At 37.2% G+C, this 23,942-nt stretch overlaps 2 protein-coding genes across 2 annotated transcripts in view; one reads left to right on the top strand and one right to left on the bottom strand.

Moving 5' to 3' along the window:
- The window catches only part of LOC138022275 (anamorsin homolog), a 35,283-nt gene extending 27,461 nt beyond the window's left edge, over positions 1-7,822 (top strand). The window contains exons 8-11 of the mRNA XM_068869375.1: positions 1,951-2,020; positions 2,850-2,898; positions 4,048-4,123; positions 7,548-7,822. Coding sequence (XP_068725476.1) covers positions 1,951-2,020; positions 2,850-2,898; positions 4,048-4,123; positions 7,548-7,661 — 309 coding nt within the window. The 3' untranslated portion in view covers positions 7,662-7,822. The remainder of the gene's footprint in view (positions 1-1,950; positions 2,021-2,849; positions 2,899-4,047; positions 4,124-7,547) is intronic.
- LOC138022272 (pyridine nucleotide-disulfide oxidoreductase domain-containing protein 1-like) overlaps positions 7,061-23,942 on the bottom strand; it is a 20,395-nt gene continuing 3,513 nt past the window's right edge. Inside the window, exons 2-4 of the mRNA XM_068869369.1 lie at positions 11,429-11,633; positions 9,993-10,192; positions 7,061-8,784 (exon numbers count right to left, since the gene is read on the bottom strand). Of these exons, the coding sequence (XP_068725470.1) occupies positions 7,925-8,784; positions 9,993-10,192; positions 11,429-11,633 (1,265 nt within the window). The 3' untranslated portion in view covers positions 7,061-7,924. The remainder of the gene's footprint in view (positions 8,785-9,992; positions 10,193-11,428; positions 11,634-23,942) is intronic.

The raw sequence follows: 23,942 nt of genomic DNA, 5'->3' as shown, positions 1-23,942 counted from the left end.
TTAAAATAAGTGATTCGGAAACTAAATTACTCCTGTTTGCTGATGATACAACTGCCATTTTAGCGGATTTGAACTCTGCTCAAGCCTTGCTTAAATTACTTATTTAACGATTTTGAGAAAGTCTCAGGTTTAAAGCTGAACGTTATGAAAACAGAAGCCATGTGGATTGGATCTCTTTAGAGTTGTGAAGGCGAACCTCTGGGATTCAAGGGGAAAACATGTATCTAATTTTTAGGTATCTTCATTACATATGATATGAAGATACTTGTTGAGAAAAACTTTAAACAAAGGTTGAAGAAAATCGCAAATTTAATAAATCTTTGGAGGTGTAATTAAAATAAAAGCAATCCTTTTCCCCAAAATGATTTATCCCAGCTCTTTCTTAAGTACGCCAGCTACAGTTATAAAATAATTCAATTCTTTGGTGTTTAATTTTGTGGAAGGGGAAAGAAAGTCACCCGACGTTCAACGTATGCGCCCTATGACTCTGGTGGTCTGAAAATGATTGACTATGAAACTATTGTAAGGGAATTAAGATTAAGTTGGTTGAAACGAATAGTGGAAGTGGAGTGTTATGGTTTTGGAAGCATTATCTTAATTATCTTTTAAGCAACAAGGGAGGGTTATTCTTCCTTGAATGCAATTACGACGTAAAGCAGACGAATATCTTGCCAACCTTTTACCATGAACTCCTATCTTGGTGAATTAAGAGACATTGTTGACCCAGATAGGGGTCACGAATACATCTTATGGAACAATAAAGAAATTATGATCGAGGGTAAAACTGTTTTCTACAGACACTACTTTGATAATGGGGTAATTTTTACAAAGGACCTGCTTTATGAAAAGACAATGAGCAATGAAAGAGCAAGGTTTAACAAACTCAAATTTATTGATATGGACTGGTCTAAGACAGTCTGCCATCGAAATTACGTGTTAATATATATAACTTCGAGACTGTCATTGACTTGGAAAATTATAAATGTAAAAAATACTACTATCACCTGATAAAATTTAAATATGAAAAACCTAGGAAATGGGATGAGCTTGGCCAAGCATTTGACTTAAGAGAAGACCAACTTGCAGAAGCATATCTCTTACCTCTCAGGGTTGCAAACGAACCGTATGTACGCTCTTTTCATTATAAAGTGCTAAACTATGTCCTTTTGACAAATGACCATCTTTTAAAACAGGATACATCAAATCCAAACTGCCCCTTTTGTCAAGAGAGTCGAGAAACTACTCATCATGCATATTCTATTTCAATGCTCGTTTTCCAAGTGTTTTTGGAATATGGTATCCTCTTGCATATTAAATAGACTTGGAAGTTGCAGGTGCCTCTCCATACGCGACATTTTGATAGGTATTCTGAAGGAGGGAATGGATTTGATTAACTTCATAGTAATTCTAGGAAGAACATATCTGTGGACCTGTCGGTGTAAAGGAATTAATCCTAACTAAATCATTTCAAAAGAATTTTGGAAATCAAATATGAAACAGAAGAATACATAGCTTTTAAAACAAATAAGATCAGCCAGTTTAAAAGGAAATGATAAGTGTTTGAGGTATTTAATTTAATTTTTCCTTTTAAAATCTGTATTAACTCAGACTTAAGAAAATTGTAAGTGCAATATTAGCTTTGAGTCATGTCATGTACAGTGTAATATAAAAATACTTTGTAAATCGTATTAGTTAATAATGATATTGCAATGAGTATTTGTAAAAAGAGAATGTGAATCATGTTCTTGGAGACCTTGGTACAATTCAAGTAATTACACTGTAGGTCCCTTGAAGTAAAAATTGGGTTTGTTCTCACTATTTCCTGAAGGTAGATTTGTTACACAAAAAAAAATGCTGGGATAAACCAACTTTGTTGTGGAAGCCTCACTGTCCCAATGAAAGTCGCTGAATGGTTTCATTAACCTTTTTATATTTTTCATCATTTCACAGGATATTCTTGACTCAGACACTCTCCTTGATGATGACGATCTGCTAAAACCTGACCCTGTTTCTCTTAAAAGTATGTTCTGCGGGTAAATTAGTGTGAAGGTTTCCTGTCCATTGTTTTCATGGGATAGTTATTTTACTGTAACGGATACGACTCTCCAAGATCCACTTTAAGGGTCAAAAGGTGTCGGGCGTTGGAAAGGGATTGATTATCGAACATCGATCAACAAGAATTCAGCATTAAATCACCGTTGACTGATCCCAATTGGTTCTTGTCTTCTCGTGTGTTATTCTTGTGTTTGATTCGAGAAGTCCGTAAAATCAATCCCTTTCCAACACCCGACATCTTTTGACCCTTAAAGTGGATCTTGAAAGTCGTATCCGTTACAATTATTTTTCAGGAAAATAGCTGGGTATTGCTTTTTGTGGCTACCTCTGCAAGTGACAGTTGTTAATAAAGATTTTTATTGGTCCTGGCCTCATTCTTCCTTTGTTGGCCAGACATTCCTTGAAAACTGGTTGGACTGAGGATATAAAGCAACCAAAAACGTTGAAATTGTGACTTTTTGTGATAAAATGTCGACCTGCAGGGGTTTGAGGGAGCAGATTTGGAGCAAAAACCTCATGGAAATTACCCTAAAACAAACTTGGGAAAAATGTTGAAATCTTTGGTTCCAGACCAGTCAAACCACAGACTTCGTTATTCATCATTCTAGTCTGCTACCAGCATTAGAGACAGGGAATTCCTCTTTTTAACAAAACTCATGGTGATTGCTTCTAGAGGAATTCAGCAATACGTTCTTCCTGTTTTCTCTTTTTGGGTTAAAGGACCCCTTATCTTTCTACTACATTTAGCAGGAGGAATTCTTTCATTTTAGTTCTTAATTTTGTTTCTTTCATAGGTGACTGTGGCACAAATCTGGCAGGCAAGAAAAGGGCTTGTAAGAACTGGTAAGCAGAGGGTACATGTACATGCATTTATTGGTACTGTAGGTGTGAAGTTCATTTCTGTTTTGTGAGTAATGGTAACAAATTTGATCCATACGATGTTGACTGATAGTTGATTAACTGTAGGTCAACTGTCACTAGACAGGGAACTCATGAACACGACAAATTGACCTGCTCCCAACTTTGTGGTTTCATAGCTCAGTTGGTAGAGCACTGAACCAGCATCGCAGAGGTCATGGGTTTGAATCCCAGTTACCTGGATTTTTCAGGTGTCAAAGAGTTATCTCTATCTTTGTTAATTGGTATTGTAGCCATACATGTCAAAGTAAATTGAGGTATTGGTAACAGTAACAGGTAATACAAAAAAGTGGATTTTAAACTGATTTGTATTGAGTTATTGATGTTAAAAAAGTTGGAATTACAAGCATTTGACTATCGGCCGATGATGGACATCAGACAGTCAGAGGGACTAAACTGTTTCATAAAAGAATAATCTCGCTCTGTTCCCACTTCAAGGCCTTTACTACACTCCCTGCTTCGTTAAATCGTTTGAATGCAACTATGACAAACAACATGCCCCTGAATTAACCATTGACCCTGGGAGTATCCATATCCATGTGAAACCTGTTGCACTGGCATAAAAACAGGATAATAACGGCTGTTTGCAACCTAGGAGTAATATTAATTTTGGATTATTAAACTGTGCGTTCGACAAATGAGTAGGAAGCTCCGCACGAACCCCATCCGAGCAACCCTGCAAACACCGATGCTTACAAAAAAGATTGTTTCGAAACGGACATTTAATCCTGAACAAACTTAGGAAGCATTCTCCTCTTTCAAATGCAATTGCAAAATCAGTTATTCAGTCCTTCCAATTTGCTTTTAGCCGGGCTTTTCGACTTTCTAAACGTTCCAAACTAAATGTATCATATATTCTGAGAAAACGCTCCCAGAGCGTCTTGTTTGAGATAGCAATGTATTTCTTCGCTCGCTGCCTCGAGAACTTGTCATTGTTCTTTAATAATAGGCACTTGAAGTTACTTTGTGTGTGCGCACATAACGTCCTAGAATGAATTTTTTAATAAATTGCATGCAAATGTGGTTTCAGCCAGCAGCAGATTTTACATGCCAAATTTATGTTCATCCTTACAGCACTTGTGGATTAGCTGAAGAAATTGAGCAGGGAAAGGAACCTTTAAAGAAGACTGCCACATCATCATGTGGGAGTGTGAGTTGTTTTAGTTATGAATTTATTCACGTAGAAGTGATTTTGGAAAACATTTATCGATTAAAAAACTGTCAGTGATAAAACATATCTAAACGTATTAAAAAGACTTAAAACTTTGTTAAAAAACAACGACATTTCGACATTAGCTAAACGTCGTTATCAAGTCAAAGAAATTTTAAAATTGCAATCTATAAACAATAGTAGACAAGAAGCTGGTATAGTGCAAGAAAGGAACAATGAAAATTAAGCAAAAAGTTTGGCACTTATGGAGTCCGTCTGGAGAGTCTTAATGAGGAGCATTTGGTAGACTAAGCAATCAAATCTGTTCTGGCATTTTCTTAAGACCTTAAATTGGTATTATTTCAAATTAAAGATCTTTATAACCGTGATCTCCAAAAAAAATGTCAAGCAATTGCCGACTTTTGGTGAAGGTGTTGGGCTGTATACCCAAAATAATCTGCATCACACAGATCACATATAAAATAAGAAACAACACATTGCCGGAATCACAACTGATGACTTCATTTCTTTGGGTGTAAGATCTTGCCCCAATTTTTTTCTCACAAAAACTGGTTGTACTGGAACACCAATCTTATGACCATTTTATCAGTTACTGTAACGATATGTATCATATGTTATCGACAACTAAAAAACGCAGTGTGTGGGACGAGTGGTCGACAACTAAGCAGGCTCCCTTTTCGAAAAGGGAAACTGCTTAGTTGTCGGCAACTTAACTTCAGCGTTTAGTTGTCGACAACTCGTTCCACACACTGCGTTTTTTTAGTTGTTGATAACTTTTTAGATGTCGATAACAAATAGTTGTGCACAACTAATTGTCTAGTCTGTAGTCTGTGGAGGCCCTTAGTCATAAGATTGGTGTTACGGTACAATCAGTTTTCGTGAGCAAAAAAATTTGGGCAAGATCTTACACCCAAAGAAATTAAGCCATCAGTTGTGAATCGGCAATGTGTTGATTATTACACGTACATTGTATTTTAAATGTGATATGTGCGATGCAAATTATGTAGGGTATACAGCCCAACAACTTCACCAACACATTGTTGAACACAACAATTCGGCAATTGGTCGACATTTTTTGCAAGCTCACAGTTGTGAAGATCTTTTTATATAATACCAATTTAAGGTCTTAAGAAAGAGCCAGAACAAATTTGATTGCTTAGTCTATGAAATGCTCCTCATTAAGAGTCTCCAGACGGACTCCATACGTGCCAAACTTTTCGCTTAATTTTCACTGTTCATTTCTTTCAATGTACACCCTTTTTATCTACTATTGTTACATGTAAATGGACTTGAAACGTCGTCGTTTCTTAATAGGGAGCTTACGAAACGAGGACGACGACGGCTACGAGGACTTCATTTAAAAATACAAGTTCGCGTTATTCATATCACTACGAAACTATTTCATGTCGTTTCGCGTACAAAATGTGTAGTAACTGTCCAAGAATTAAACTGGTATGAGTGGGCTGGAAGAGTAGAGAGAGAACTGAAAATTCATCGTCGTGTGCTAACGTCGTACACAGAACCTTGAAATTGGTCATTTCACGTCGTCATTTAGAAGATGACAGCAAAGAAATGTACAAAAATGTAAAACGCACGTGCAGAGCGTGCAGAACCATTGTTTTTGCTCACTAAACCTATTTTTTTGTAGCGTCGTCGATGCAGTCGGCGTCGTCGTTTCGTAAGCTCCCTAATATGTTTGGATATAAACATAATTATATATATAAAGAATTGCGATAAAGTTGAAAATTAAAAACCACCTTGGTTAAAAGTTTACAAATCCGACGTTTCGACGTTCGCTTAACGTCATTATCAAGTCAATAATGAGTGAAATGAGAACAAAGATAAGTGTAAAAGAATTCCTAGGAGACACGAATAACAAAGTATTCTCACGCAGAGTCACGTAAAAAGTTTGGCGCGAATAGGGTCTGTCTGAGTATTTAACTCGGGATTCAAATCCTTAATGAATAACATCTCAAAAATTAGACAATCAAACTTTGACCTACATTTCTTTAGAACACAAAATTGCTTGTCAACCAAATCAGTCTTCAATAGACCGTGTTGCTCAAGATGCCTCCCGATTGCAGAGTATTTGTGTTCGTTTATGCGCTGCTGTTAAATGTTGGACCGTGTACCCGACATAATCTGCGTCGCACAGATCACATTCAAAATTTTTGCCTTCAGAGACACATTTTCTGCTTGAAGTTTATACGGTAGATGTGACTGAGACATGCCTTGGAAAAAAATCGTTTTAAACAATATTCTTCAAGTTACAGTGTAATTCTTTGCGCTTATGAAGTTTTGATGTGACAAAAGGGTTTGGATACTCAAACAAGTGTAGAAGTGTGTTCAAGGCCAATGTGTCTCTTCAGGGGTTTATAAAGGGACAAAAAAAAAGAGAAAAAAGCTGCAAAGGAGCTTCATTTTTCTGCATCTTTTCCCTTAAAACCAGCAAACAGCAACAGGTGAATTAGGGTACAGTTGCAGAATGTTTTTCCATTATTAGGGACGGTGATTAGAATCTGCGCATCTGGAGATACTCTGATTTCCTATTGCTGGTGCTTTTTAATACAGGGATATTTTTGCGAAGAAAGCAGAACTTAGGAAGTGATCTTGGTATCCAAAAAGAAAATTGGGGGTGATCACGCATTTTTCAGAGATAGTTGAGCTTCAATTTGGAAAAGAACGCAATACATTGCTTGGTATTTTACAACTTTTTACAACCATTGTTGATAATTATCTTCGAAAAATGCGTGCTTACCCCCAATTTTCTTTTTGGATTTCAATAACACTTGTTACGATCTTCTTTTCCTGCATATTCAGTAAACCGCGCAAAAATACCTTTGAATTAGTAGGCACCGTCTTTAAAGGATTGTATGCATTCACAGCCATTCAAGGTTACCACAGTGACCACTAGTATTTGGTAGCCAACCTCAAAGACCATGATCATGCATAACTTCTACAAATAATGTACAAGATGTACTGAAGAATAATAAAAAATTGAATCAATAAATTATGGTCAGCACAGCAACTTAAAAGTGCATGAGGATTAGAACAGAGAAAAAAAGGCTGTTTTGGCAACTTTTCGTTGTCTCATTTTTATGATTAATGATTTGCCAAGTATTATCAGCAGTGATCAAATATTCACAGACGTTTCTTGAAAAAGGCCATTTGCATGATGGCACAATCACTATCAAGACTATTTTGCTTTAAATGAACTCTATTATCCAAGTGGCTCTTTATGCCTAGGGGAGTTGATAAATCTGAATAAGAAAGCATTCTGATTTTGGTCATTACAGAATGAAACTAGCATGCAAAAGGTCTGTTTGAGAAATGTTTACAGTCTGTCAGATAGGTAGGTTCAGTCAATTTCATTTGATTTATATATATTCTCCCCTTTTTGTAGTGCTACTTAGGAGATGCATTCCGATGTGCAAGTTGTCCATACTTGGGAATGCCTGCATTTAAACCAGGAGAGAAAGTTGCGCTTACAAGTCGGCAACTGAAAGGAGATTTGTAGCACTGATCAACTTTTTGTTTTTGTGGCATGATGTCAATTAATTTATACCGCAATACACAATGAAAAAGCAACAGCAATGTCACTCTGTAAATGTATGTAGTCTCTTGTGATATTCCTTGTTCCATCTTGTAAAGAAATGCAATAAACGCAATCATTAGGAATTTTTTCTTAGTAATGAGGGTGAAGGCTACAGTAAAATTAATAGTCTGGTTGGTCATATTTATACAATTATTATTTCAAGATAACTTAACGTGTCTGGTTCGTCAGTCAAAATAGTCTTCAATGTCAATATCAGGATTTAATAAATGTTCTTTCACTGGGGTCAAATCCATTTGGTTTAGAATTAAATTCTCAAAGGTCTCTTCCAAATCTGTTTCACCTATTAACACTGCCCCACACATCCTCCCATCATGAAGAACAACTTTGATATATTCTTTTCCTTTGGTACATCTAACTAACAGTTCATGGTTGTTACCACATCCTTGTGCATTAAATTTTCCCAACAACACAACTTTATATCCAAAGAACTGGGTCACATGTGTAAGCAGCTCAAAACAAAAGTCCATGCTAATTTGCTCATTACTCAAATGGGAGGCCATGCACTTCGCAGCAAACACGCCCATCTGTCTTGCTTGGCTCCATAATCTCATCTGAAACCAGCAAGGAGCTGGATTCCAGCCAGCACTACAAACATCACCAGCAGCATAAACATCAGGTATGTTAGTTAGCATGTTAGAGTCAACAATAAGGCCACCATCCTCTGCAACATTGAATGATGCACATGATATGAAAGGTTGAGTATTTGGAACAACACCAGTAGCTGAAACTATAAGATCACATCCATAAATTCTACCATTGGTAAACTGTACATATACAGGCCAATCAGATGAATTGGTAGAATCCATGCAAGCCCAAGACACAGGTGACTCTTTTTGATTAGATTGTTCAAATTCTTGTGGGTCTAACAACTGTTTAACTTCAGAGTTATATTGCACATACACTTGTCTTTGAGCTTGTTCTTGACTGCCAGCTCCATAAAGAGTAAGGCCAGAGTTCCAATCTGGGCCCAATGCACCTCCAAACACGGCCTCAGTTGTATCATGAGGACAGCAATAGACTGCATCTTTATAAGGAAGAAAAGACGTAACACTAACACAAGATAAGCCACAGTGTAAACTCCTTTAATCATCACCATTACAATTTTCTCAAATTTGATTGGTGCATTAACTGCTTTATTTTTCACTAATTGTTATGTAGCGTTGGAATCGGACAGTTGGCTGTCATCGGATACCTGAAATCGGACAGTTACATCAGCCAATCAAAATCATAAGTGCACTCAGCTTAATCCACCAATCACAGAATTTATCACAATTATAACCACAGCAACAACCACTTACCCTACCAAACGGGAGATTTTCAAAAGTGGACGAATTTGTAACGTTAAACAGTGAAAAAGGAGTGCATTCATTTTGTTTTCTTTGAAATTGTAATGGTTACGATTAATTTGCAACAGGACTTCGTGTCATCCAATTCAGTCAGTAATCATACTTTGGCTATGCAGTCGTCTGATTTTGTCAATCACTCATAGGATTACAGACCAAATTGGACTCCACTGAGTCCTACTACCATTATTAATAACATCCTTCCTCTTTATAGGGGGTTCATTGCCTACAATTGCAAGGGGGATTGTGTCATTTTCCCTCTTGCTATGCCAAAGGACAGCACCTAATTACCCATTGACTCCTAGGAGTGGGAGTGTAGATTTTACTCGTCAAAGGGGGTGGTTCAGGTGTCCATCAGTTATCATCCACTCTAAAACCTATTTGAAAATACTGGTAATTATATTATATATGCTCCAGCATAACAACATGCAGGTAAACAAGATTTCTGAATAGCTTTTTGACTTTTTTTATTTTACAAAACTGCATCTTCTTAAAGAGATAAAAGTAGCAAAGTCACATGAGTTTTCAATCAATAATGATTCATGCGGTACACTGTTCAGAAATAAATTAAAAAGGGAAACATGTCCCTTGGGTATGCTTACATTGCAGAATTCAGTGTCATCTATTGTGCAGAATTTTTGGGCATCAATTTTACAAAAGGCCATGTGCCACATAAGTCTTAATGTTTTTTGATTAAAGATTACATTTAAATTTTTTTTCCAGAGAATATTAAATAATGATCTTTGTTTGTTTTAGTGAAAAATCTAACACAGAATACTGAAATATGCTTTGACCAAAATGCAGAAGATCTCAAGGCAGTGGACTAAAGTTGATTGTCCCTCCTTAAACCATCAAACTTCAAACTTTGTAAGGCAAACTACTTACTGACCTTCTTGGTAATTTTTTGTAGAGGTGCCATACTTCGTTCTTTTCATGTTATTTTCCAAAGACATGTGTTTTTCTTCAGCAGCAGGTACACTGGACTCAAGGTGAGGGAGAAAAAAGGTAGCAGCTCCCCTATCAAAGAAAGTACTCCCAATGGCTTCATCTTTTATGGCCCAAAGCACTTGACAGGAATGTAATTCAAAACTATATGAGAAAATTAGTGTTAGCTTTCACAAATGTACAAGTGTTTTACTGAATATTCATCAAAATAATTTATGTGTACATGTTGTGGTTCACGGTTTTGTTCGATGATGAGACTGAAACAACAGAAAATACAATTTAAACCAAGGATAAATTGACAAAAACATACATATGGTCTCTGATACCATATTGGTTGAGGGGCCCAACACATACAGCCAATGTATGGGATTTTGGCTGAATTCAAACCCTTAAAACCCTTTTACAAAGGGGCCAACGTAAAACATTTTTAGTTCTAATTTTATAAATAATTTTTATCATTCTCTTAAAAAGAAATGCCTAATATTGTTGCCATGGTAACGTTATTTTGGAGGAAAATGAGAGAAATCTACGATGGGTACTTAATACCCTGGAAAATTTTGTCCTGATATGATTACGCTAAATGTATCTTAGGACAGAATATGTTTATTTGTTTGAAAAAAAGGAGAAACTATTTCAAGCCTCCTTTAATTAAGCTGTTTGAACTCCAACCAATATGGCCTCAAAAGTGGTAAATAACTTTCCTACTAATCAAAAAGTAATTCTTGTACAAGGACCATTCCATAAAGCAGATAATGCAGCTGATCCTACTTATTGCATCTTCTCAAAATCATCTCCAATCAACCAACGAAAAAAAATCAAGAATAAAGAGCCCAGGCCTCACACGGTCACAAATAGTGTTGCTAAATTATGCTGTATTGAGTTAGCCTTTTTTGGCCCGTCACAAGGGAAGATTGCATGACAAGCCAAAAGCAGGTCTGCTTTGGAGGCTAGGACTGAGTCAACATTAAATTTGTTATTTTCCAGTCATACAGTACAACCTGGCATTGACAACCAACCCATCCCACATTAACACCGCCAGGCGTCTCACCTTCATTGTAAATCTAGATACCAAATGAATAGAAACTTTAAAATGAACATCAAAGGAGTATCAAAACTTAGTTTAGATTAGAAGGATTTAACCATTTGACTTTTAAATCCGTTTACCTTTGATAAGGGTGAGGTGTAAATATTAACGAAAAAATACAATTTTCTTCACATGACATTAAATACCGGTAGAATCATTGACATGAAATAGATCTTTGTTTGATCTTCATTTGTGAATTTTTCCGCTGTGAAAACAATGCCAACATTAATAGGAACAAGAAGTTCAACTGCATTAAAAGCACCAAAACGATAATTATCAAGAAAAGGTGAGCTTACACAAGTTCTAATGCTATCCCTCCATTGCCTATTATCACAACCCTACGAGCTTTTGAAAGTTTCAGCTTAAATTGCTGCACACTTTCAGTATCTCTGATACCAATGACGCGGGGATGCTTGCTTATAATATTAGGTCTCCCTCCTGAGCAAATACACAGCTTCTTATAATGCAGCTTGTCCCCACTGTCTGTTACAACATAATGTTCTGAAACAAAAAAATGGGTATGACTCATCCATGTGGGTAGTGCTGATGAAACTCTGATCCATTAAAAATTGCAAGCAGTAACAAACTAGAAAGTTTGAAAGACTTTTTTCCTTTTAATTACACGTTTAGCAGCTAAAGTAATGGCAAAATGCATTGTGGAATATTGTGTTATTTTGTCATAACTGAGAAGCGAAAAAACTGTCATAACTGAAAAACAGATCACAGGCCGGATTGCAGATTCCACCACGGATCGGATCAAGGAAAAAAATCAAGTCGTTTGTAAAATCATCAATCATCAATCCAATTTTGATCTGGGTTTGTCCCCGTAAACGGGGTGGCCGGATTTACCCGGTCACACCAAAACACAGACTGCAGACTGTGCAGACTAGGGGTAAAATATGGCATTACCCTCACTATTATGGAGAGCTAACCGTAAACAGGCTAACCTGAATGTTATTTAGGCCTTATTTAGGCCTAATTCAGGCTAACCGAATTTTCATTTTACAGACGGTCTGCACAGTCTGCAGTCTGTGTTTTTCAGTGTCCCGGATTTACCCTACTTTGTCAGCAATCTTTCTAACTCCCACTGCCCATCTCGCTCGATTCATGGCATCCTTTTTCTCCAAACCAACGCTCTTGCTCTCCTTCTCCAAATAACAAATAACAAATAAAAAATAAAAGTGATAAACTAAAATAAAATTATGTTGAACTAGACCCTCCGTGAGGGTACACTGGGTTGCCTGTGGTACGTGCACTGTTCCAGACATTTTTTTCAAGTTGGGGGGTCATTAAGACCATTTAAGGGGTCACCCAGAAGTCATACCAGCAGAGGCCCTGTGGCTCACAGGTCCTCACACGTTCGTACGACAAACAGATCTGTCCTTGCGTAATATGTAGCTCTAACAGTGCACGATATTGTTTTGGTATTGTCTATCATTGTAGTGCCATGGTAGAAGTCTTGGGTAAATAGCCTGAGAAGACATGTGGTTACTAGCAAAGTACTGAACCCAGAAAGATTGAAGAAAATAAATGTGCAATGAGAAACATTGGCTTCTGGGCTAACATGTTGATAAGCTTCTTTTTACCACAAGTTTAAGCGTGCCCTCTGAGCCATCTGACAGCCTAAAATACTATTAACGCTAACAGATGCGAACAGATTTTGTTAGCTTGCTTTATGCAAAAACAAATATTGATGCAAAAGTAAATAAATATTGATACACAGTTTTTAGAAAGAGCAGAAGGAAGTTTCAAGGACGGTCGCTCGAGAATAACATATTTACAACATGAAAACAACATTAATTTTGAACCGTGAATATAGAATTTAAAAAGTTACGATCAGCGACAAACATTTTGGGAGATTTTTGCTAGGTTCAATTTTCCTGTTTACAGATCAATACTAAAAATATGCTCCCGTATCATGTTTCAACCTTAAGCTCGAAAATTCAATACACAACATGATATTATAATTCACAAAGGCAGAAAATATCACAGAATCCTTTTCCAGCGAAACATTTTATTGAAACAAACAACATAAGATACACTAAAACGCCATTCGCGTTGCAATGACTTTCGACGCCATTGCTGGTTAACGAGAATAACAAACTTACGAGGCAGCATGTATATTTCTATTTAATTAAGTTAGCACAACAGAAAAACGCTAACCTCATTTTGACACGAAAATGCTTTACTATTGCCATAAAAACTATCCAGTTAAGCTCGCATATTATAAAACACGATGAATTCATAAGACCACCTTTTCCAGCGAACAATTTTTGGAAACAAACAACATATTGCATGCGTGAAGACAAGAAACTCAATCGTGTCAAAATTACCATGTAGTTCAGGTTCAAACCCTTTCCTGAAGAACCTTTTCCTTGAATAACAAGAAAATGCTTTACTATTGCCATAAAAACTATCCAGCACACATATCATAAAACATGATGAATTCATAAAGGCCACCTTTTCCAGTGAACAATTTTTGGAAACAAACAACATATTTGCTATTAGAGGCAAAAACCCTTTCTTATTTTATTACGTGCGTGAAGAGAAAAAAATAAATCGTTTCAAATATGCGCAATATTACAACAAACTAAAATTTCAGGATCAAACCGTTTCCATGAAGAACCTTTTCCTTGAATAATGAAGCACAAAATAGACGACAAACTTTCTTTCAAATAATTCTTGGCTGTCACATTTCCAATTTTTTTTTTACCTGAAGACTGTGCAGAGTTGATCACAGATCCACTTAAGGTGTTCGATTCGTTCTCTGTCTTTGTTGAACCCATAAGTTACCAGAGAATTTTCCATTTGGTTTCAGTGTTCTACATAACAGCACACTTGGCAAAATCTTAGAAATGCAGCTCACTTTGATTTTGGCTCGACGGGCGACAGATTGTTGTCGAAGTCCATTACTCGTCGCTTATAAGATTCCACCCCCTGTCTTGTTCAGTACCCAAATGAATTGCCATTATTGAGCTTCGTAAGGGTATATATTTCGTTCAAAGATCCACTAAAACGCCATTCGCGTTACATGACTTTCGACGCCATTGCCGGTTAAGTTTATCATTCTACTGTGTCCACCAGAGAAATCTACTACCCTCTCTATCCTAAGAAAATATGAGCAGAAGGCTCTATGCACAAAGATACCACTTAGCAGGGCAGTGACAGGCAAGACTTTTACCGACATGGAAAAAAAAAAAAAGAAAACAAACAAATCCCACCCACTTTCCGACTGGGATTGCCATACTGGCAACCCAGTAATCAAAATTAAGAGATGCTGCATGATAATACTCAAAATAAAGTCTGTGTGACAAAATTGAGCACAGGTCCCGCTGGAAGTTATTTTCCCCCAAAACACCCTGTAGTCACTTTCATGACTGTGTCGGAAAGCGACTAGAGACAGCCCGTCACCCAAAACAAAATGAATGGAGCAAAACGCCCAATGCATGCAAAGTTGACCATTTGTGGGTTTGTAGCACTGATATACACTGTTTAAGCCCAAGCACTTGTTCAAGAATGGTTAGCTTTTATAAAATCTTTGTTTTTCTTCATTTTTCTTAAGTGTGATGTAGGCCACCCATCATGTAATTTTCATGAAATTTTGAGGGAACAAGTTTTGGGTGACGCGCTGTCTCTAGTCGCATGTGCTGTGTCGAGGAGTGTTGTACAGTGCCGCCATGGACATTGTGACAAAGTTCCCAGAACCTAATGGAAGGTAGGCATGCATTGGGTATGACTGTGGTACTGCAGTAACATAACTCTTTAATCCATGACTGTCAACTGAGCTGCGTTTTGTTTTCAAAGGAGATTCAAGTTGTCTTTGCGTAATTTGTAGCCCTAATAGTGCACGATATTGTTTTGCTACCACATACATGTATCATTGTAGTGCCATGGTAGATGTCTTAGGTAAATAGCCCCCTGAGAAGACACGTGGCTACAAGTTAAATACCACACAACACCACACCAGCCTTCAGGTTGCTGCAAACTGACCTGCCTTAACAAATAGTATATGTATGTACCGTATGTATGTATGCACCAAAAAGATTACAGAAAATAAAAGGGAATGGAGAAACATTAGCTTCAAGGCTGACATGTTGATCTTTTTCAAGTTCCCTTGGAACTACTTTATCACCATAAGCTTCTCATAGCTTTCCAAGACAAAAGTTCACTAAAGTTAATCCCTCTCCCATGGGATTAGTATTTGGATGGGGAACCTCAAAAAATATACAACTTGCTGTCAAAAAATGTACTGAAAATTATATTTTAACCCTCAAAAAATGTGAACTAAGCAAAGTGCAGATTTTGTTAGCCTGCTTTACGTAAAACAACATCAATATTTAATGTTGATGCAAAAGTAAATAAATATTGATATACAGTTTTTAGGAAGAGCAGAAGGAAGTTTCGGGAAGTGTTGATCGACAGTAAAATATTTTGCCATCAGCAACAAAATTTGCAACATGAAAACAATTTAAATTTTGAACCCCGGATATAAAAAGTTACCATCAGCGAAAAACATTTGGGAGATTTTTGCTACGTTCAATTTTTCTACTGTACTTTTGGCTGCACATTCAAGCAAATCGCAAAATCGAAAGTGACATCAATTTCAGTGACCACCATGATCAAGTTATCTTGCGTGTTTACTAACAACTCGTGAAAAATGGATACATCTGTCTCAATTGAAAATGATGGCAAGACCCTGGGTTTTTGTTTTTGTTAGTTTGCTTTTTTTTTTTTTTTCGAGTGTTACAAAGTTTGACAAGAAATGTGCAAATTCAACAGAAAGATCATAATCGCTTAACTCATTGACCATTGTTTCTACAAAGTCAAAAATTCACTCTCCTAGACAGCGCAGCAGTATTGCGAGGTCACAGGTTCAAACCCCATTGAAGTCCTGAATTTTTCAGGCTTCTTCATGCAATTGCTAAAATTGCTTTCATACCTGCAAGGATCATAGCTTCCCTTGATTTCATATCTGCAGTTCAATTTATGATTCATTTCATACAATCATATAATTTACAGATGCAGTTCTTTGACAGTCAAACAAACTATCTGTGGAAGTATCTTTGATCAACTCTGTGACAACATCAGTTAGTTATTATTTCTTTTTTAAGATCCTTAAAAGGATTGTTTCCTTTATTCAATGTTAGTCCATGTCATACACATTAACATTAGTTTCTTACAAGCTCAGAGATTTAAGTTCCATGAGCATAGTGAGCTAATGATCAAAGAGATCACAGAGGATTTTTGCCGATTACTCTAGTTCTGAAAATAATAATCATGAATCTGGTCACACATGGTAAAAATTTTTAACCGTTTTTTAAGAAAAAGATCAAGAAAAAGTGTGAAAGTGTGAAACTGAAACCGGACGAGAAAACTTTTTATTCAAACGAGCAGAATAAGAAACATTGATCTGATCCATGATCCGATCTACGATCCGATGCAATCCGATGCAATCCAATCCACGATCCGATCCGTGATCTGGTCCGTGATCGGGTCCATGATCCAGTCCGTGATCCAATCCTGGTTTTTGTTGACACCGGTAGGATTAGGGTGGTTCCAGTGACTGAGGAGGCCTACATTCCTCCCAGTACATCCGGAATCAACCAACCAAGAGTGGCACAATCTTTGTTGACACCCCTGACCACACAGCTACATGTAACTGACTCCACCTCCTAGCCACTCACTCTACACTCTGGATCTACATAGCACATCCTCCTTCTCAATCGTGGTCTGAGAAAACAGTGTTCGCAAAACCTGCTCTAAGCCACAGCCACAACCTCTCATCAGCCCCTTCACTGACATCCCTCATAAACTCCCATACAACCTCTTTTCCTGAAACGTCTCCACCCCTTCAACGTGAATACAGCACACTTGTTCAGCCCAAACTCCATCCCAGGCCTATGTCCCATGCAAAAAACCCAAACAAGATTGATTAAACTCTCCGGCTATTCTTCAGAGCTTTCATACAGCTTGAAATCATCCAAATTAACAACATCCTTCGATCCTTCTCAAGCTAGAAGTGAATTGCAGTTATCTAGTTTGGATGTAATAAATGCATGAACTAATGCTTTGGTGTCCATCTGAGTAAGGCAATTCCTAACTTTAGATAAATTACGTAAAATGAAAGAAAGCAGTTTTACAACATAATACTATTAAAGTGCACCTAACCCCAAAATGTTTTTTTCGCTAAAATGAATCTTTGCAACTGTTCGAAACGCATTGCGGCCATTTTTTCATTTTTATTACAAATCCTGCCATTTTATAAAGTAATGGCTATAGGCCTAGTACTTAAGCTTCGAAAGTTACGAAAATCCAAGCACCTTTTGTTCACAACCGAGTCAGACGGGAAGTGGGTCTATTCCTGATATGACGTCACAAACTGATTTACATTGCATTGACTTTTTGTAAAAATGCATGCAAAGTAGATTGTGACGTCAAATCAGGAATAGACCCACTCCCCTTCTGACTCGGTTGTGAACAAAAGATGCTTGGATTTTCGCAACTTTCGAAGCCTACAGAATGGTAGGATTTGTTAGAAAAACGAAAAATGGCCGCAATGCATTTCGAACAGTAGCAAAGATTCATTTTCACGAAAAAAAAATATTTTGGGGTTAGGTGCACTTTAACATGCTGTTCAAGATCCATAACATCGTTGAAGGTTACACCTATGTTTCTAGCTGACTTTTATCGCTGAAGTTATTCTAACATCAATGATTGTAATGCTATGTATCGATGTTTGGCATGTATTACTAAGAACTCAGTTATCACGATTGAGTTTTAGTTTATTACGTGCCACCCACGCATGGATTCAAAGCATTTCTGATACAAATTGGCTGAGATATCTTTTTCCATCATATTTGATCATAATTTGGTTGAGTTTATGATGTCATCACTAATTTGGCTAATTTGCATATTGTGAAAACTTGAATATCTCTGGAACAAAAAGGGACATTTGAAAATAGTAAACAGCATTCTTCTTCTCGTACAGACTACATGTTTATGCCTTTAAATGGCTGAGATAGGAAAGATGTGAATTTTGTCATAGTAGCACTTTTTTAATCAGTCTCTCTTTTTTCATTCTTTCCTTTTTTATCCCCCCTAAAAATCCAGGCCCCATTTTTCATAATAGTCAGTTTATAATAACCTTGGTTGAAAACATTTTAACCTAGGTTGAAACAAATTGACCTGAAGGTACAATTTGACCTGCAGCAGCTACATTAAGTGTATCCCCTGTCTCTTTTACCCATGTGACAAGGCAGCCATGTTGGTTGTCAATACAATACAATTTCTTTTTGCTGAATTTGCATAATAATAAACTTTAGTTCCCAGCAGGGAAACAGATTATGTAAATCACTTGTTTTCCTGTGGTATAATTATTATTGATACATTCATGACATAATGTCTGCTGAAAGCTTAGTGCAAAACAACCCGAAGTATGACCCTTGTGTGGAAAGCAGGAGAATAGGCATAGCTAACCTGTTTATTATTGCAGTACAGCTGTACACTGTATCTGCAGTTGTGTAACGCATGTTAAGTGTCTAAGTACAAACAATAATTATTCTTGGCATGACGAGACGCAAGTGGGTCTGAACTGGAAGTACCCGATTTCTGAATCAATTAAGTTGTGGTTTACTCAGTAATGACTCTTCTGTCAACAAAGAGGGGTAATAGGATTAACATGTCAGTTATCTAATTTAGCCTTGACGAATAACATGCGTTTCTGTCATTTGAGAATAAGCCATTTTGTTCGTTTCAATCACATGAGCACGGCACGGCCACGTTGATCATTGCGATTTGCTTGCGCGTGCTAAGACACCGCGTAAGGTTATTCACGATTTTCTCGGGTACAGAGCCCATAGTTGTTAGATCCAAGGAAAAAAGTGGTTTGTGTTAAGCAAGATAGGTTATGGAGACCGTCTGAGCTGCTGGTGCACTTTCCAGAGGAATTTGCTCGGTAGATGGAGCTCCGTTTGAAGGAAAAGCTTCTTCAGCAGATAAAATCGTCGCTTCATCGTTTGGATTAATCGCTGTATTCCTTCATCATACACCGGATTCGCCGCTGTATCAAGATGAGATATTTGAATGGCTAAGAGAATTTTTAAACAGCCTTGACCTTAGCCTTTGCGGAGATCAAGTTATCGGTGCTGGCTGGCTGACTCCACTGAATTGCCGTTTGCAAATGCCATTGTCGTCTCACATCAAATGGACAATGATACTGGCTGCGTCTTACTAACCCCGCCGGACAGCTGTTCAAGTAAGGTAAGTTGCAATCAAGCCATTTGTGGTCACGTAAAACAGGGGCAAAATGAAAGGAAAATTCGAAAAGAAGTGTCTGATGTTTATTTTTCGCTGAAAATGTTTGTTCACGATAGATTTTCAGGATCCAGAAAGCTTATTTCACATTAGGAGCCTTGTAAACGTTCTTTTCAAGTCTTGCGACCATTGTTATTTTGATGAAAGCAACAGACTTTCGTATTTTATTTCCTAAGCTTATTGTTAATTGACGATTCAATACCTACTCAATGTACTACGTCTCCGAACATGAAGGGTTGCCAAAGTAAAGATATCAACACCCCTGGAAAAAAAACATGGTTAAGACTTGCTTATTGCCTTTTTTTCTAGATCAACTGGAATTTGTGATCATGTGGAGTTTTTACTCAAAGAAGAACTGAGCAGTCCAGCTTTATGAATTGCACATGCGAAATACTACTTCTGGGTTACATTGGGCTTTTGTCATATAAATTGACTCTCTTAAAGATGTAAATAACATTAATGCATTAAGAAGTTATGGCCCTGAATCCTTCAATTGTGATAGGCTCACAGAAACAAAGAACAAACAGAAATTGGAAAATACAATGTCGATGTCATGTATGTAAAAGTAAAATTGAAGCTTTCTTTCTAAATACTTATTGCTATGTGACTCTCCAGAATGTAATTATTCATAGATATGTGGCTTTCCAGGATTTAATTCATTATCAATGACATTTTGGAACACATTACTTGTAGCTTGAGCCTAAGACTTGTGACTTTCTTTCGACAATAATATAAACGTCTGTCAAATTTCCATCATTTGAGGCTTTAGTATATCAAGTAAGAAGTAAATACACATAGAATGTAGTCAGTCAATATTTTACTACAAAGGTATCAATATTATTATTGCTTTTAGGTCACACAAAATGTGGCAATCTGGCCAATCTTGATGAAACTGGGGAATATTCTCTTCCAATATTTTAAATCTCTTCTGCATAACTTAATCGATCAGCTAGAACTGGTGATGTTAAGAGTAGGATCCATATAGACCATTGTAGTGTGCAACTGTTGCTTTTAAAAAATCCTTTCCTATTGTGAAAGCTTGGTTACTCATGAGGTTAACAGTGGCATACAGACATATCGTCGGGATGTGCATCTATTGACTTTTAACATTCTTGTCCTATTGTAAAAGCTTGGTTACTAATGAGGTTGACAGTGGCATCCAGATGTGTCGTCAGAGTGTGCAACTATTGACTATTAACATTCTTGTCTTATTGTAAAAGCTTGGTTACTAATGAGGTTGACAGTGGCATCCAGATGTGTCGTCGGAGTGTGCAACTATTGACTTTTAACATTCCTGTCTTATTGTAAAAGCTTGGTTACTAATGAGGTTGACAGTGGCATCCAGATGTGTCGTCAGAGTGTGCAACTATTGACTATTAACATTCTTGTCTTATTGTAAAAGCTTGGTTACTAATGAGGTTGACAGTGGCATCCAGATGTGTCGTCGGAGTGTGCAACTATTGACTTTTAACATTCCTGTCTTATTGTAAAAGCTTGGTTACTAATGAGGTTGACAGTGGCATCCAGATGTGTCGTCAGAGCAACTATTGACTATTAACATTCTTGTCTTATTGTAAAAGCTTGGTTACTAATGAGGTTGACAGTGGCATCCAGATGTGTCGTCGGAGTGTGCAACTATTGACTATTAACATTCTTGTCTTATTGTAAAAGCTTGGTTACTAATGAGCTTGACAGTGGCATCCAGATGTGTCGTCGGAGTGTGCAACTATTGACTATTAACATTCTTGTCTTATTGTAAAAGCTTGGTTACTAATGAGGTTGACAGTGGCATCCAGATGTGTCGTCGGAGTGTGCAACTATTGACTTTTAACATTCCTGTCTTATTGTAAAAGCTTGGTTACTAATGAGGTTGACAGTGGCATCCAGATGTGTCGTCGGAGTGTGCAACTATTGACTATTAACATTCTTGTCTTATTGTAAAAGCTTGGTTACTAATGGGGTTGATAGTGGCATCCAGATGTGTCGTCGGAGTGTGCAACTATTGACTATTAACATTCTTGTCTTATTGTAAAAGCTTGGTTACAAATGAAGTTGACAGTGGCATACAGATGTGCCGTCGGAGTGTGCAACTATTGACTATTAACATTCTTGTCTTATTGTAAAAGCTTGGTTACTAATGAGGTTGACAGTGGCATCCAGATGTGTCGTCGGAGTGTGCAACTATTGACTTTTAACATTCCTGTCTTATTGTAAAAGCTTGGTTACTAATGAGGTTGACAGTGGCATCCAGATGTGTCGTCGGAGTGTGCAACTATTGACTATTAACATTCTTGTCTTATTGTAAAACCTTGGTTACTAATGAGGTTGACATTGGCATCCAGATGTGCCGTCGGAGTGTGCAACTATTGACTATTAACATTCTTGTCTTATTGTAAAACCTTGGTTACTAATGAGGTTGACAGTGGCATCCAGATGTGCCGTCGGAGTGTGCAACTATTGACTATTAACATTCTTGTCTTATTGTAAAAGCTTGGTTACTAATGAGCTTGACAGTGGCATCCAGATGTGCCGTCGGAGTGTGCAACTATTGACTATTAACATTCTTGTCTTATTGTAAAAGCTTGGTTACTAATGAGGTTGACAGTGGCATCCAGATGTGCCGTCGGAGTGTGCAACTATTGACTATTAACATTCTTGTCTTATTGTAAAACCTTGGTTACTAATGAGCTTGACAGTGGCATCCAGATGTGTTGTCGGAGTGTGCAACTATTGACTATTAACATTCTTGTCTTATTGTAAAAGCTTGGTTACTAATGAGGTTGACAGTGGCATCCAGATGTGCCGTCGGAGTGTGCAACTATTGACTATTAACATTCTTGTCTTATTGTAAAAGCTTGGTTACTAATGAGGTTGACAGTGGCATCCAGATGAGTCGTCGGAGTGTGCAACTATTGACTATTAACATTCTTGTCTTATTGTAAAAGCTTGGTTACTAATGAGGTTGACAGTGGCATCCAGATGAGTCGTCGGAGTGTGCAACTATTGACTATTAACATTCTTGTCTTATTGTAAAACCTTGGTTACTAATGAGGTTGACAGTGGCATCCAGATGTGTCGTCGGAGTGTGCAACTATTGACGTTTAACATTCCTGTCTTATTGTAAAAGCTTGGTTACTAATGAGGTTGATAGTGGCATCCAGATGTGTCGTCGGAGTGTGCAACTATTGACTTTTAACATTCTTGCCCTATTGTAAAAGCTTGGTTTACGAATGCGGCTGACAATGGCATCGAGATGTATCATCGGAGTGTGCAACTGTTGACTTTAAACAGCGCTATCCTGATGTAACAGCTTGGTTACTAATGATGATGTCTGAAATATTGGTTAAAGTTACTAATATTCATTAAGGCTTTTTGCCCACCTGTACTGCATCAAATCTAGAATAGCTTTTGGTAGCACTAATTTTGAATTGGAGTTATCTGTTTGTTTTTGTCTGCAATTTACAACATTTCTATAAGTAAATCACGTTAATCTGAGTAAAAACCAGGTGGGTTTTAGGCAGTGATAAAATACAACCACACCTGCCCGGATATGTTATTCTAGGAAGAATGTACTGAGTACATACATGTATTAGAGGATGATAATTATTGTCTCCTGATTATTACTTTTTTATTTCTTTTATAGCGGCTATTTTAATTATTTATGACTGAGTTAAGGAAATGAAGAATCAAACTGGGTTAAAATTATTTTAACCTAAATTTCATTTTGAACTATGACAATGATGAGTTTAATCGAATGCAAACTGATGAGCAATTTGCAGACAAGCAATACAATATTTGTCAATGAAAACGAAATGAGGTGTCCCAAAAAAGAAGACCCGAAGACCCCGAAAACTCGAAAAAGTAACCCAAAACCCTCAATTTGGCAAACCGTAGGCCTAAAGTTGGTTTTTTGAGTTACCTCAAGCGAAGTTCAAGTCCTTCATTCCCTACAACCTGTTTCAAAGTGAAAGCTGGGTGATCCGCCATATTTAGCGGGGTAACCACTCTCCACATGTGGCCGGACATCTTCATTTCCCGTCGGATGTACATGGCCCTGTTACACTCTAGGTCTAAAAACCAACTTTAGGCCCAGGGTTGAAGGTTTTGAGTTACTTTTTTTCGAGTTTTCAGGGTCTTAGGGTCCTCGTTTTCGAGACACCCAACGAAATGCCTTTTTTATAATGTACTTTTTGAAGCAGTATTACGAAATAGTGAGAAATTTAAAAAAAAACCAACAACAAATACCAGTAATCTCGGTATCTGATTGACTAATTAAGAGTCTTGACAACGCTGTTCGCGTCATTTTGGGAAATAATCCAATCATATTGCTAGCAAGTTTTTGACAACGTTTGCTCTTTCTTTTTCTGATCTTGGGCACGCTCTGAAACAAACATTTACTTTGACTTTGAATGAATAAACTTGAATTCCAAACTCGAACATGCCTTCCTCCTTGACTATTGTGATAAAAAAGAAATAGAATATAGTTCAGAGGTGTCT

Source organism: Montipora capricornis, chromosome 10 (assembly GCF_036669925.1).
Source record: "Montipora capricornis isolate CH-2021 chromosome 10, ASM3666992v2, whole genome shotgun sequence".
In the NCBI taxonomy this organism is placed as follows: Eukaryota; Metazoa; Cnidaria; class Anthozoa; order Scleractinia; family Acroporidae; genus Montipora; species Montipora capricornis.
This window is presented reverse-complemented; position numbering and strand designations above follow the sequence as displayed.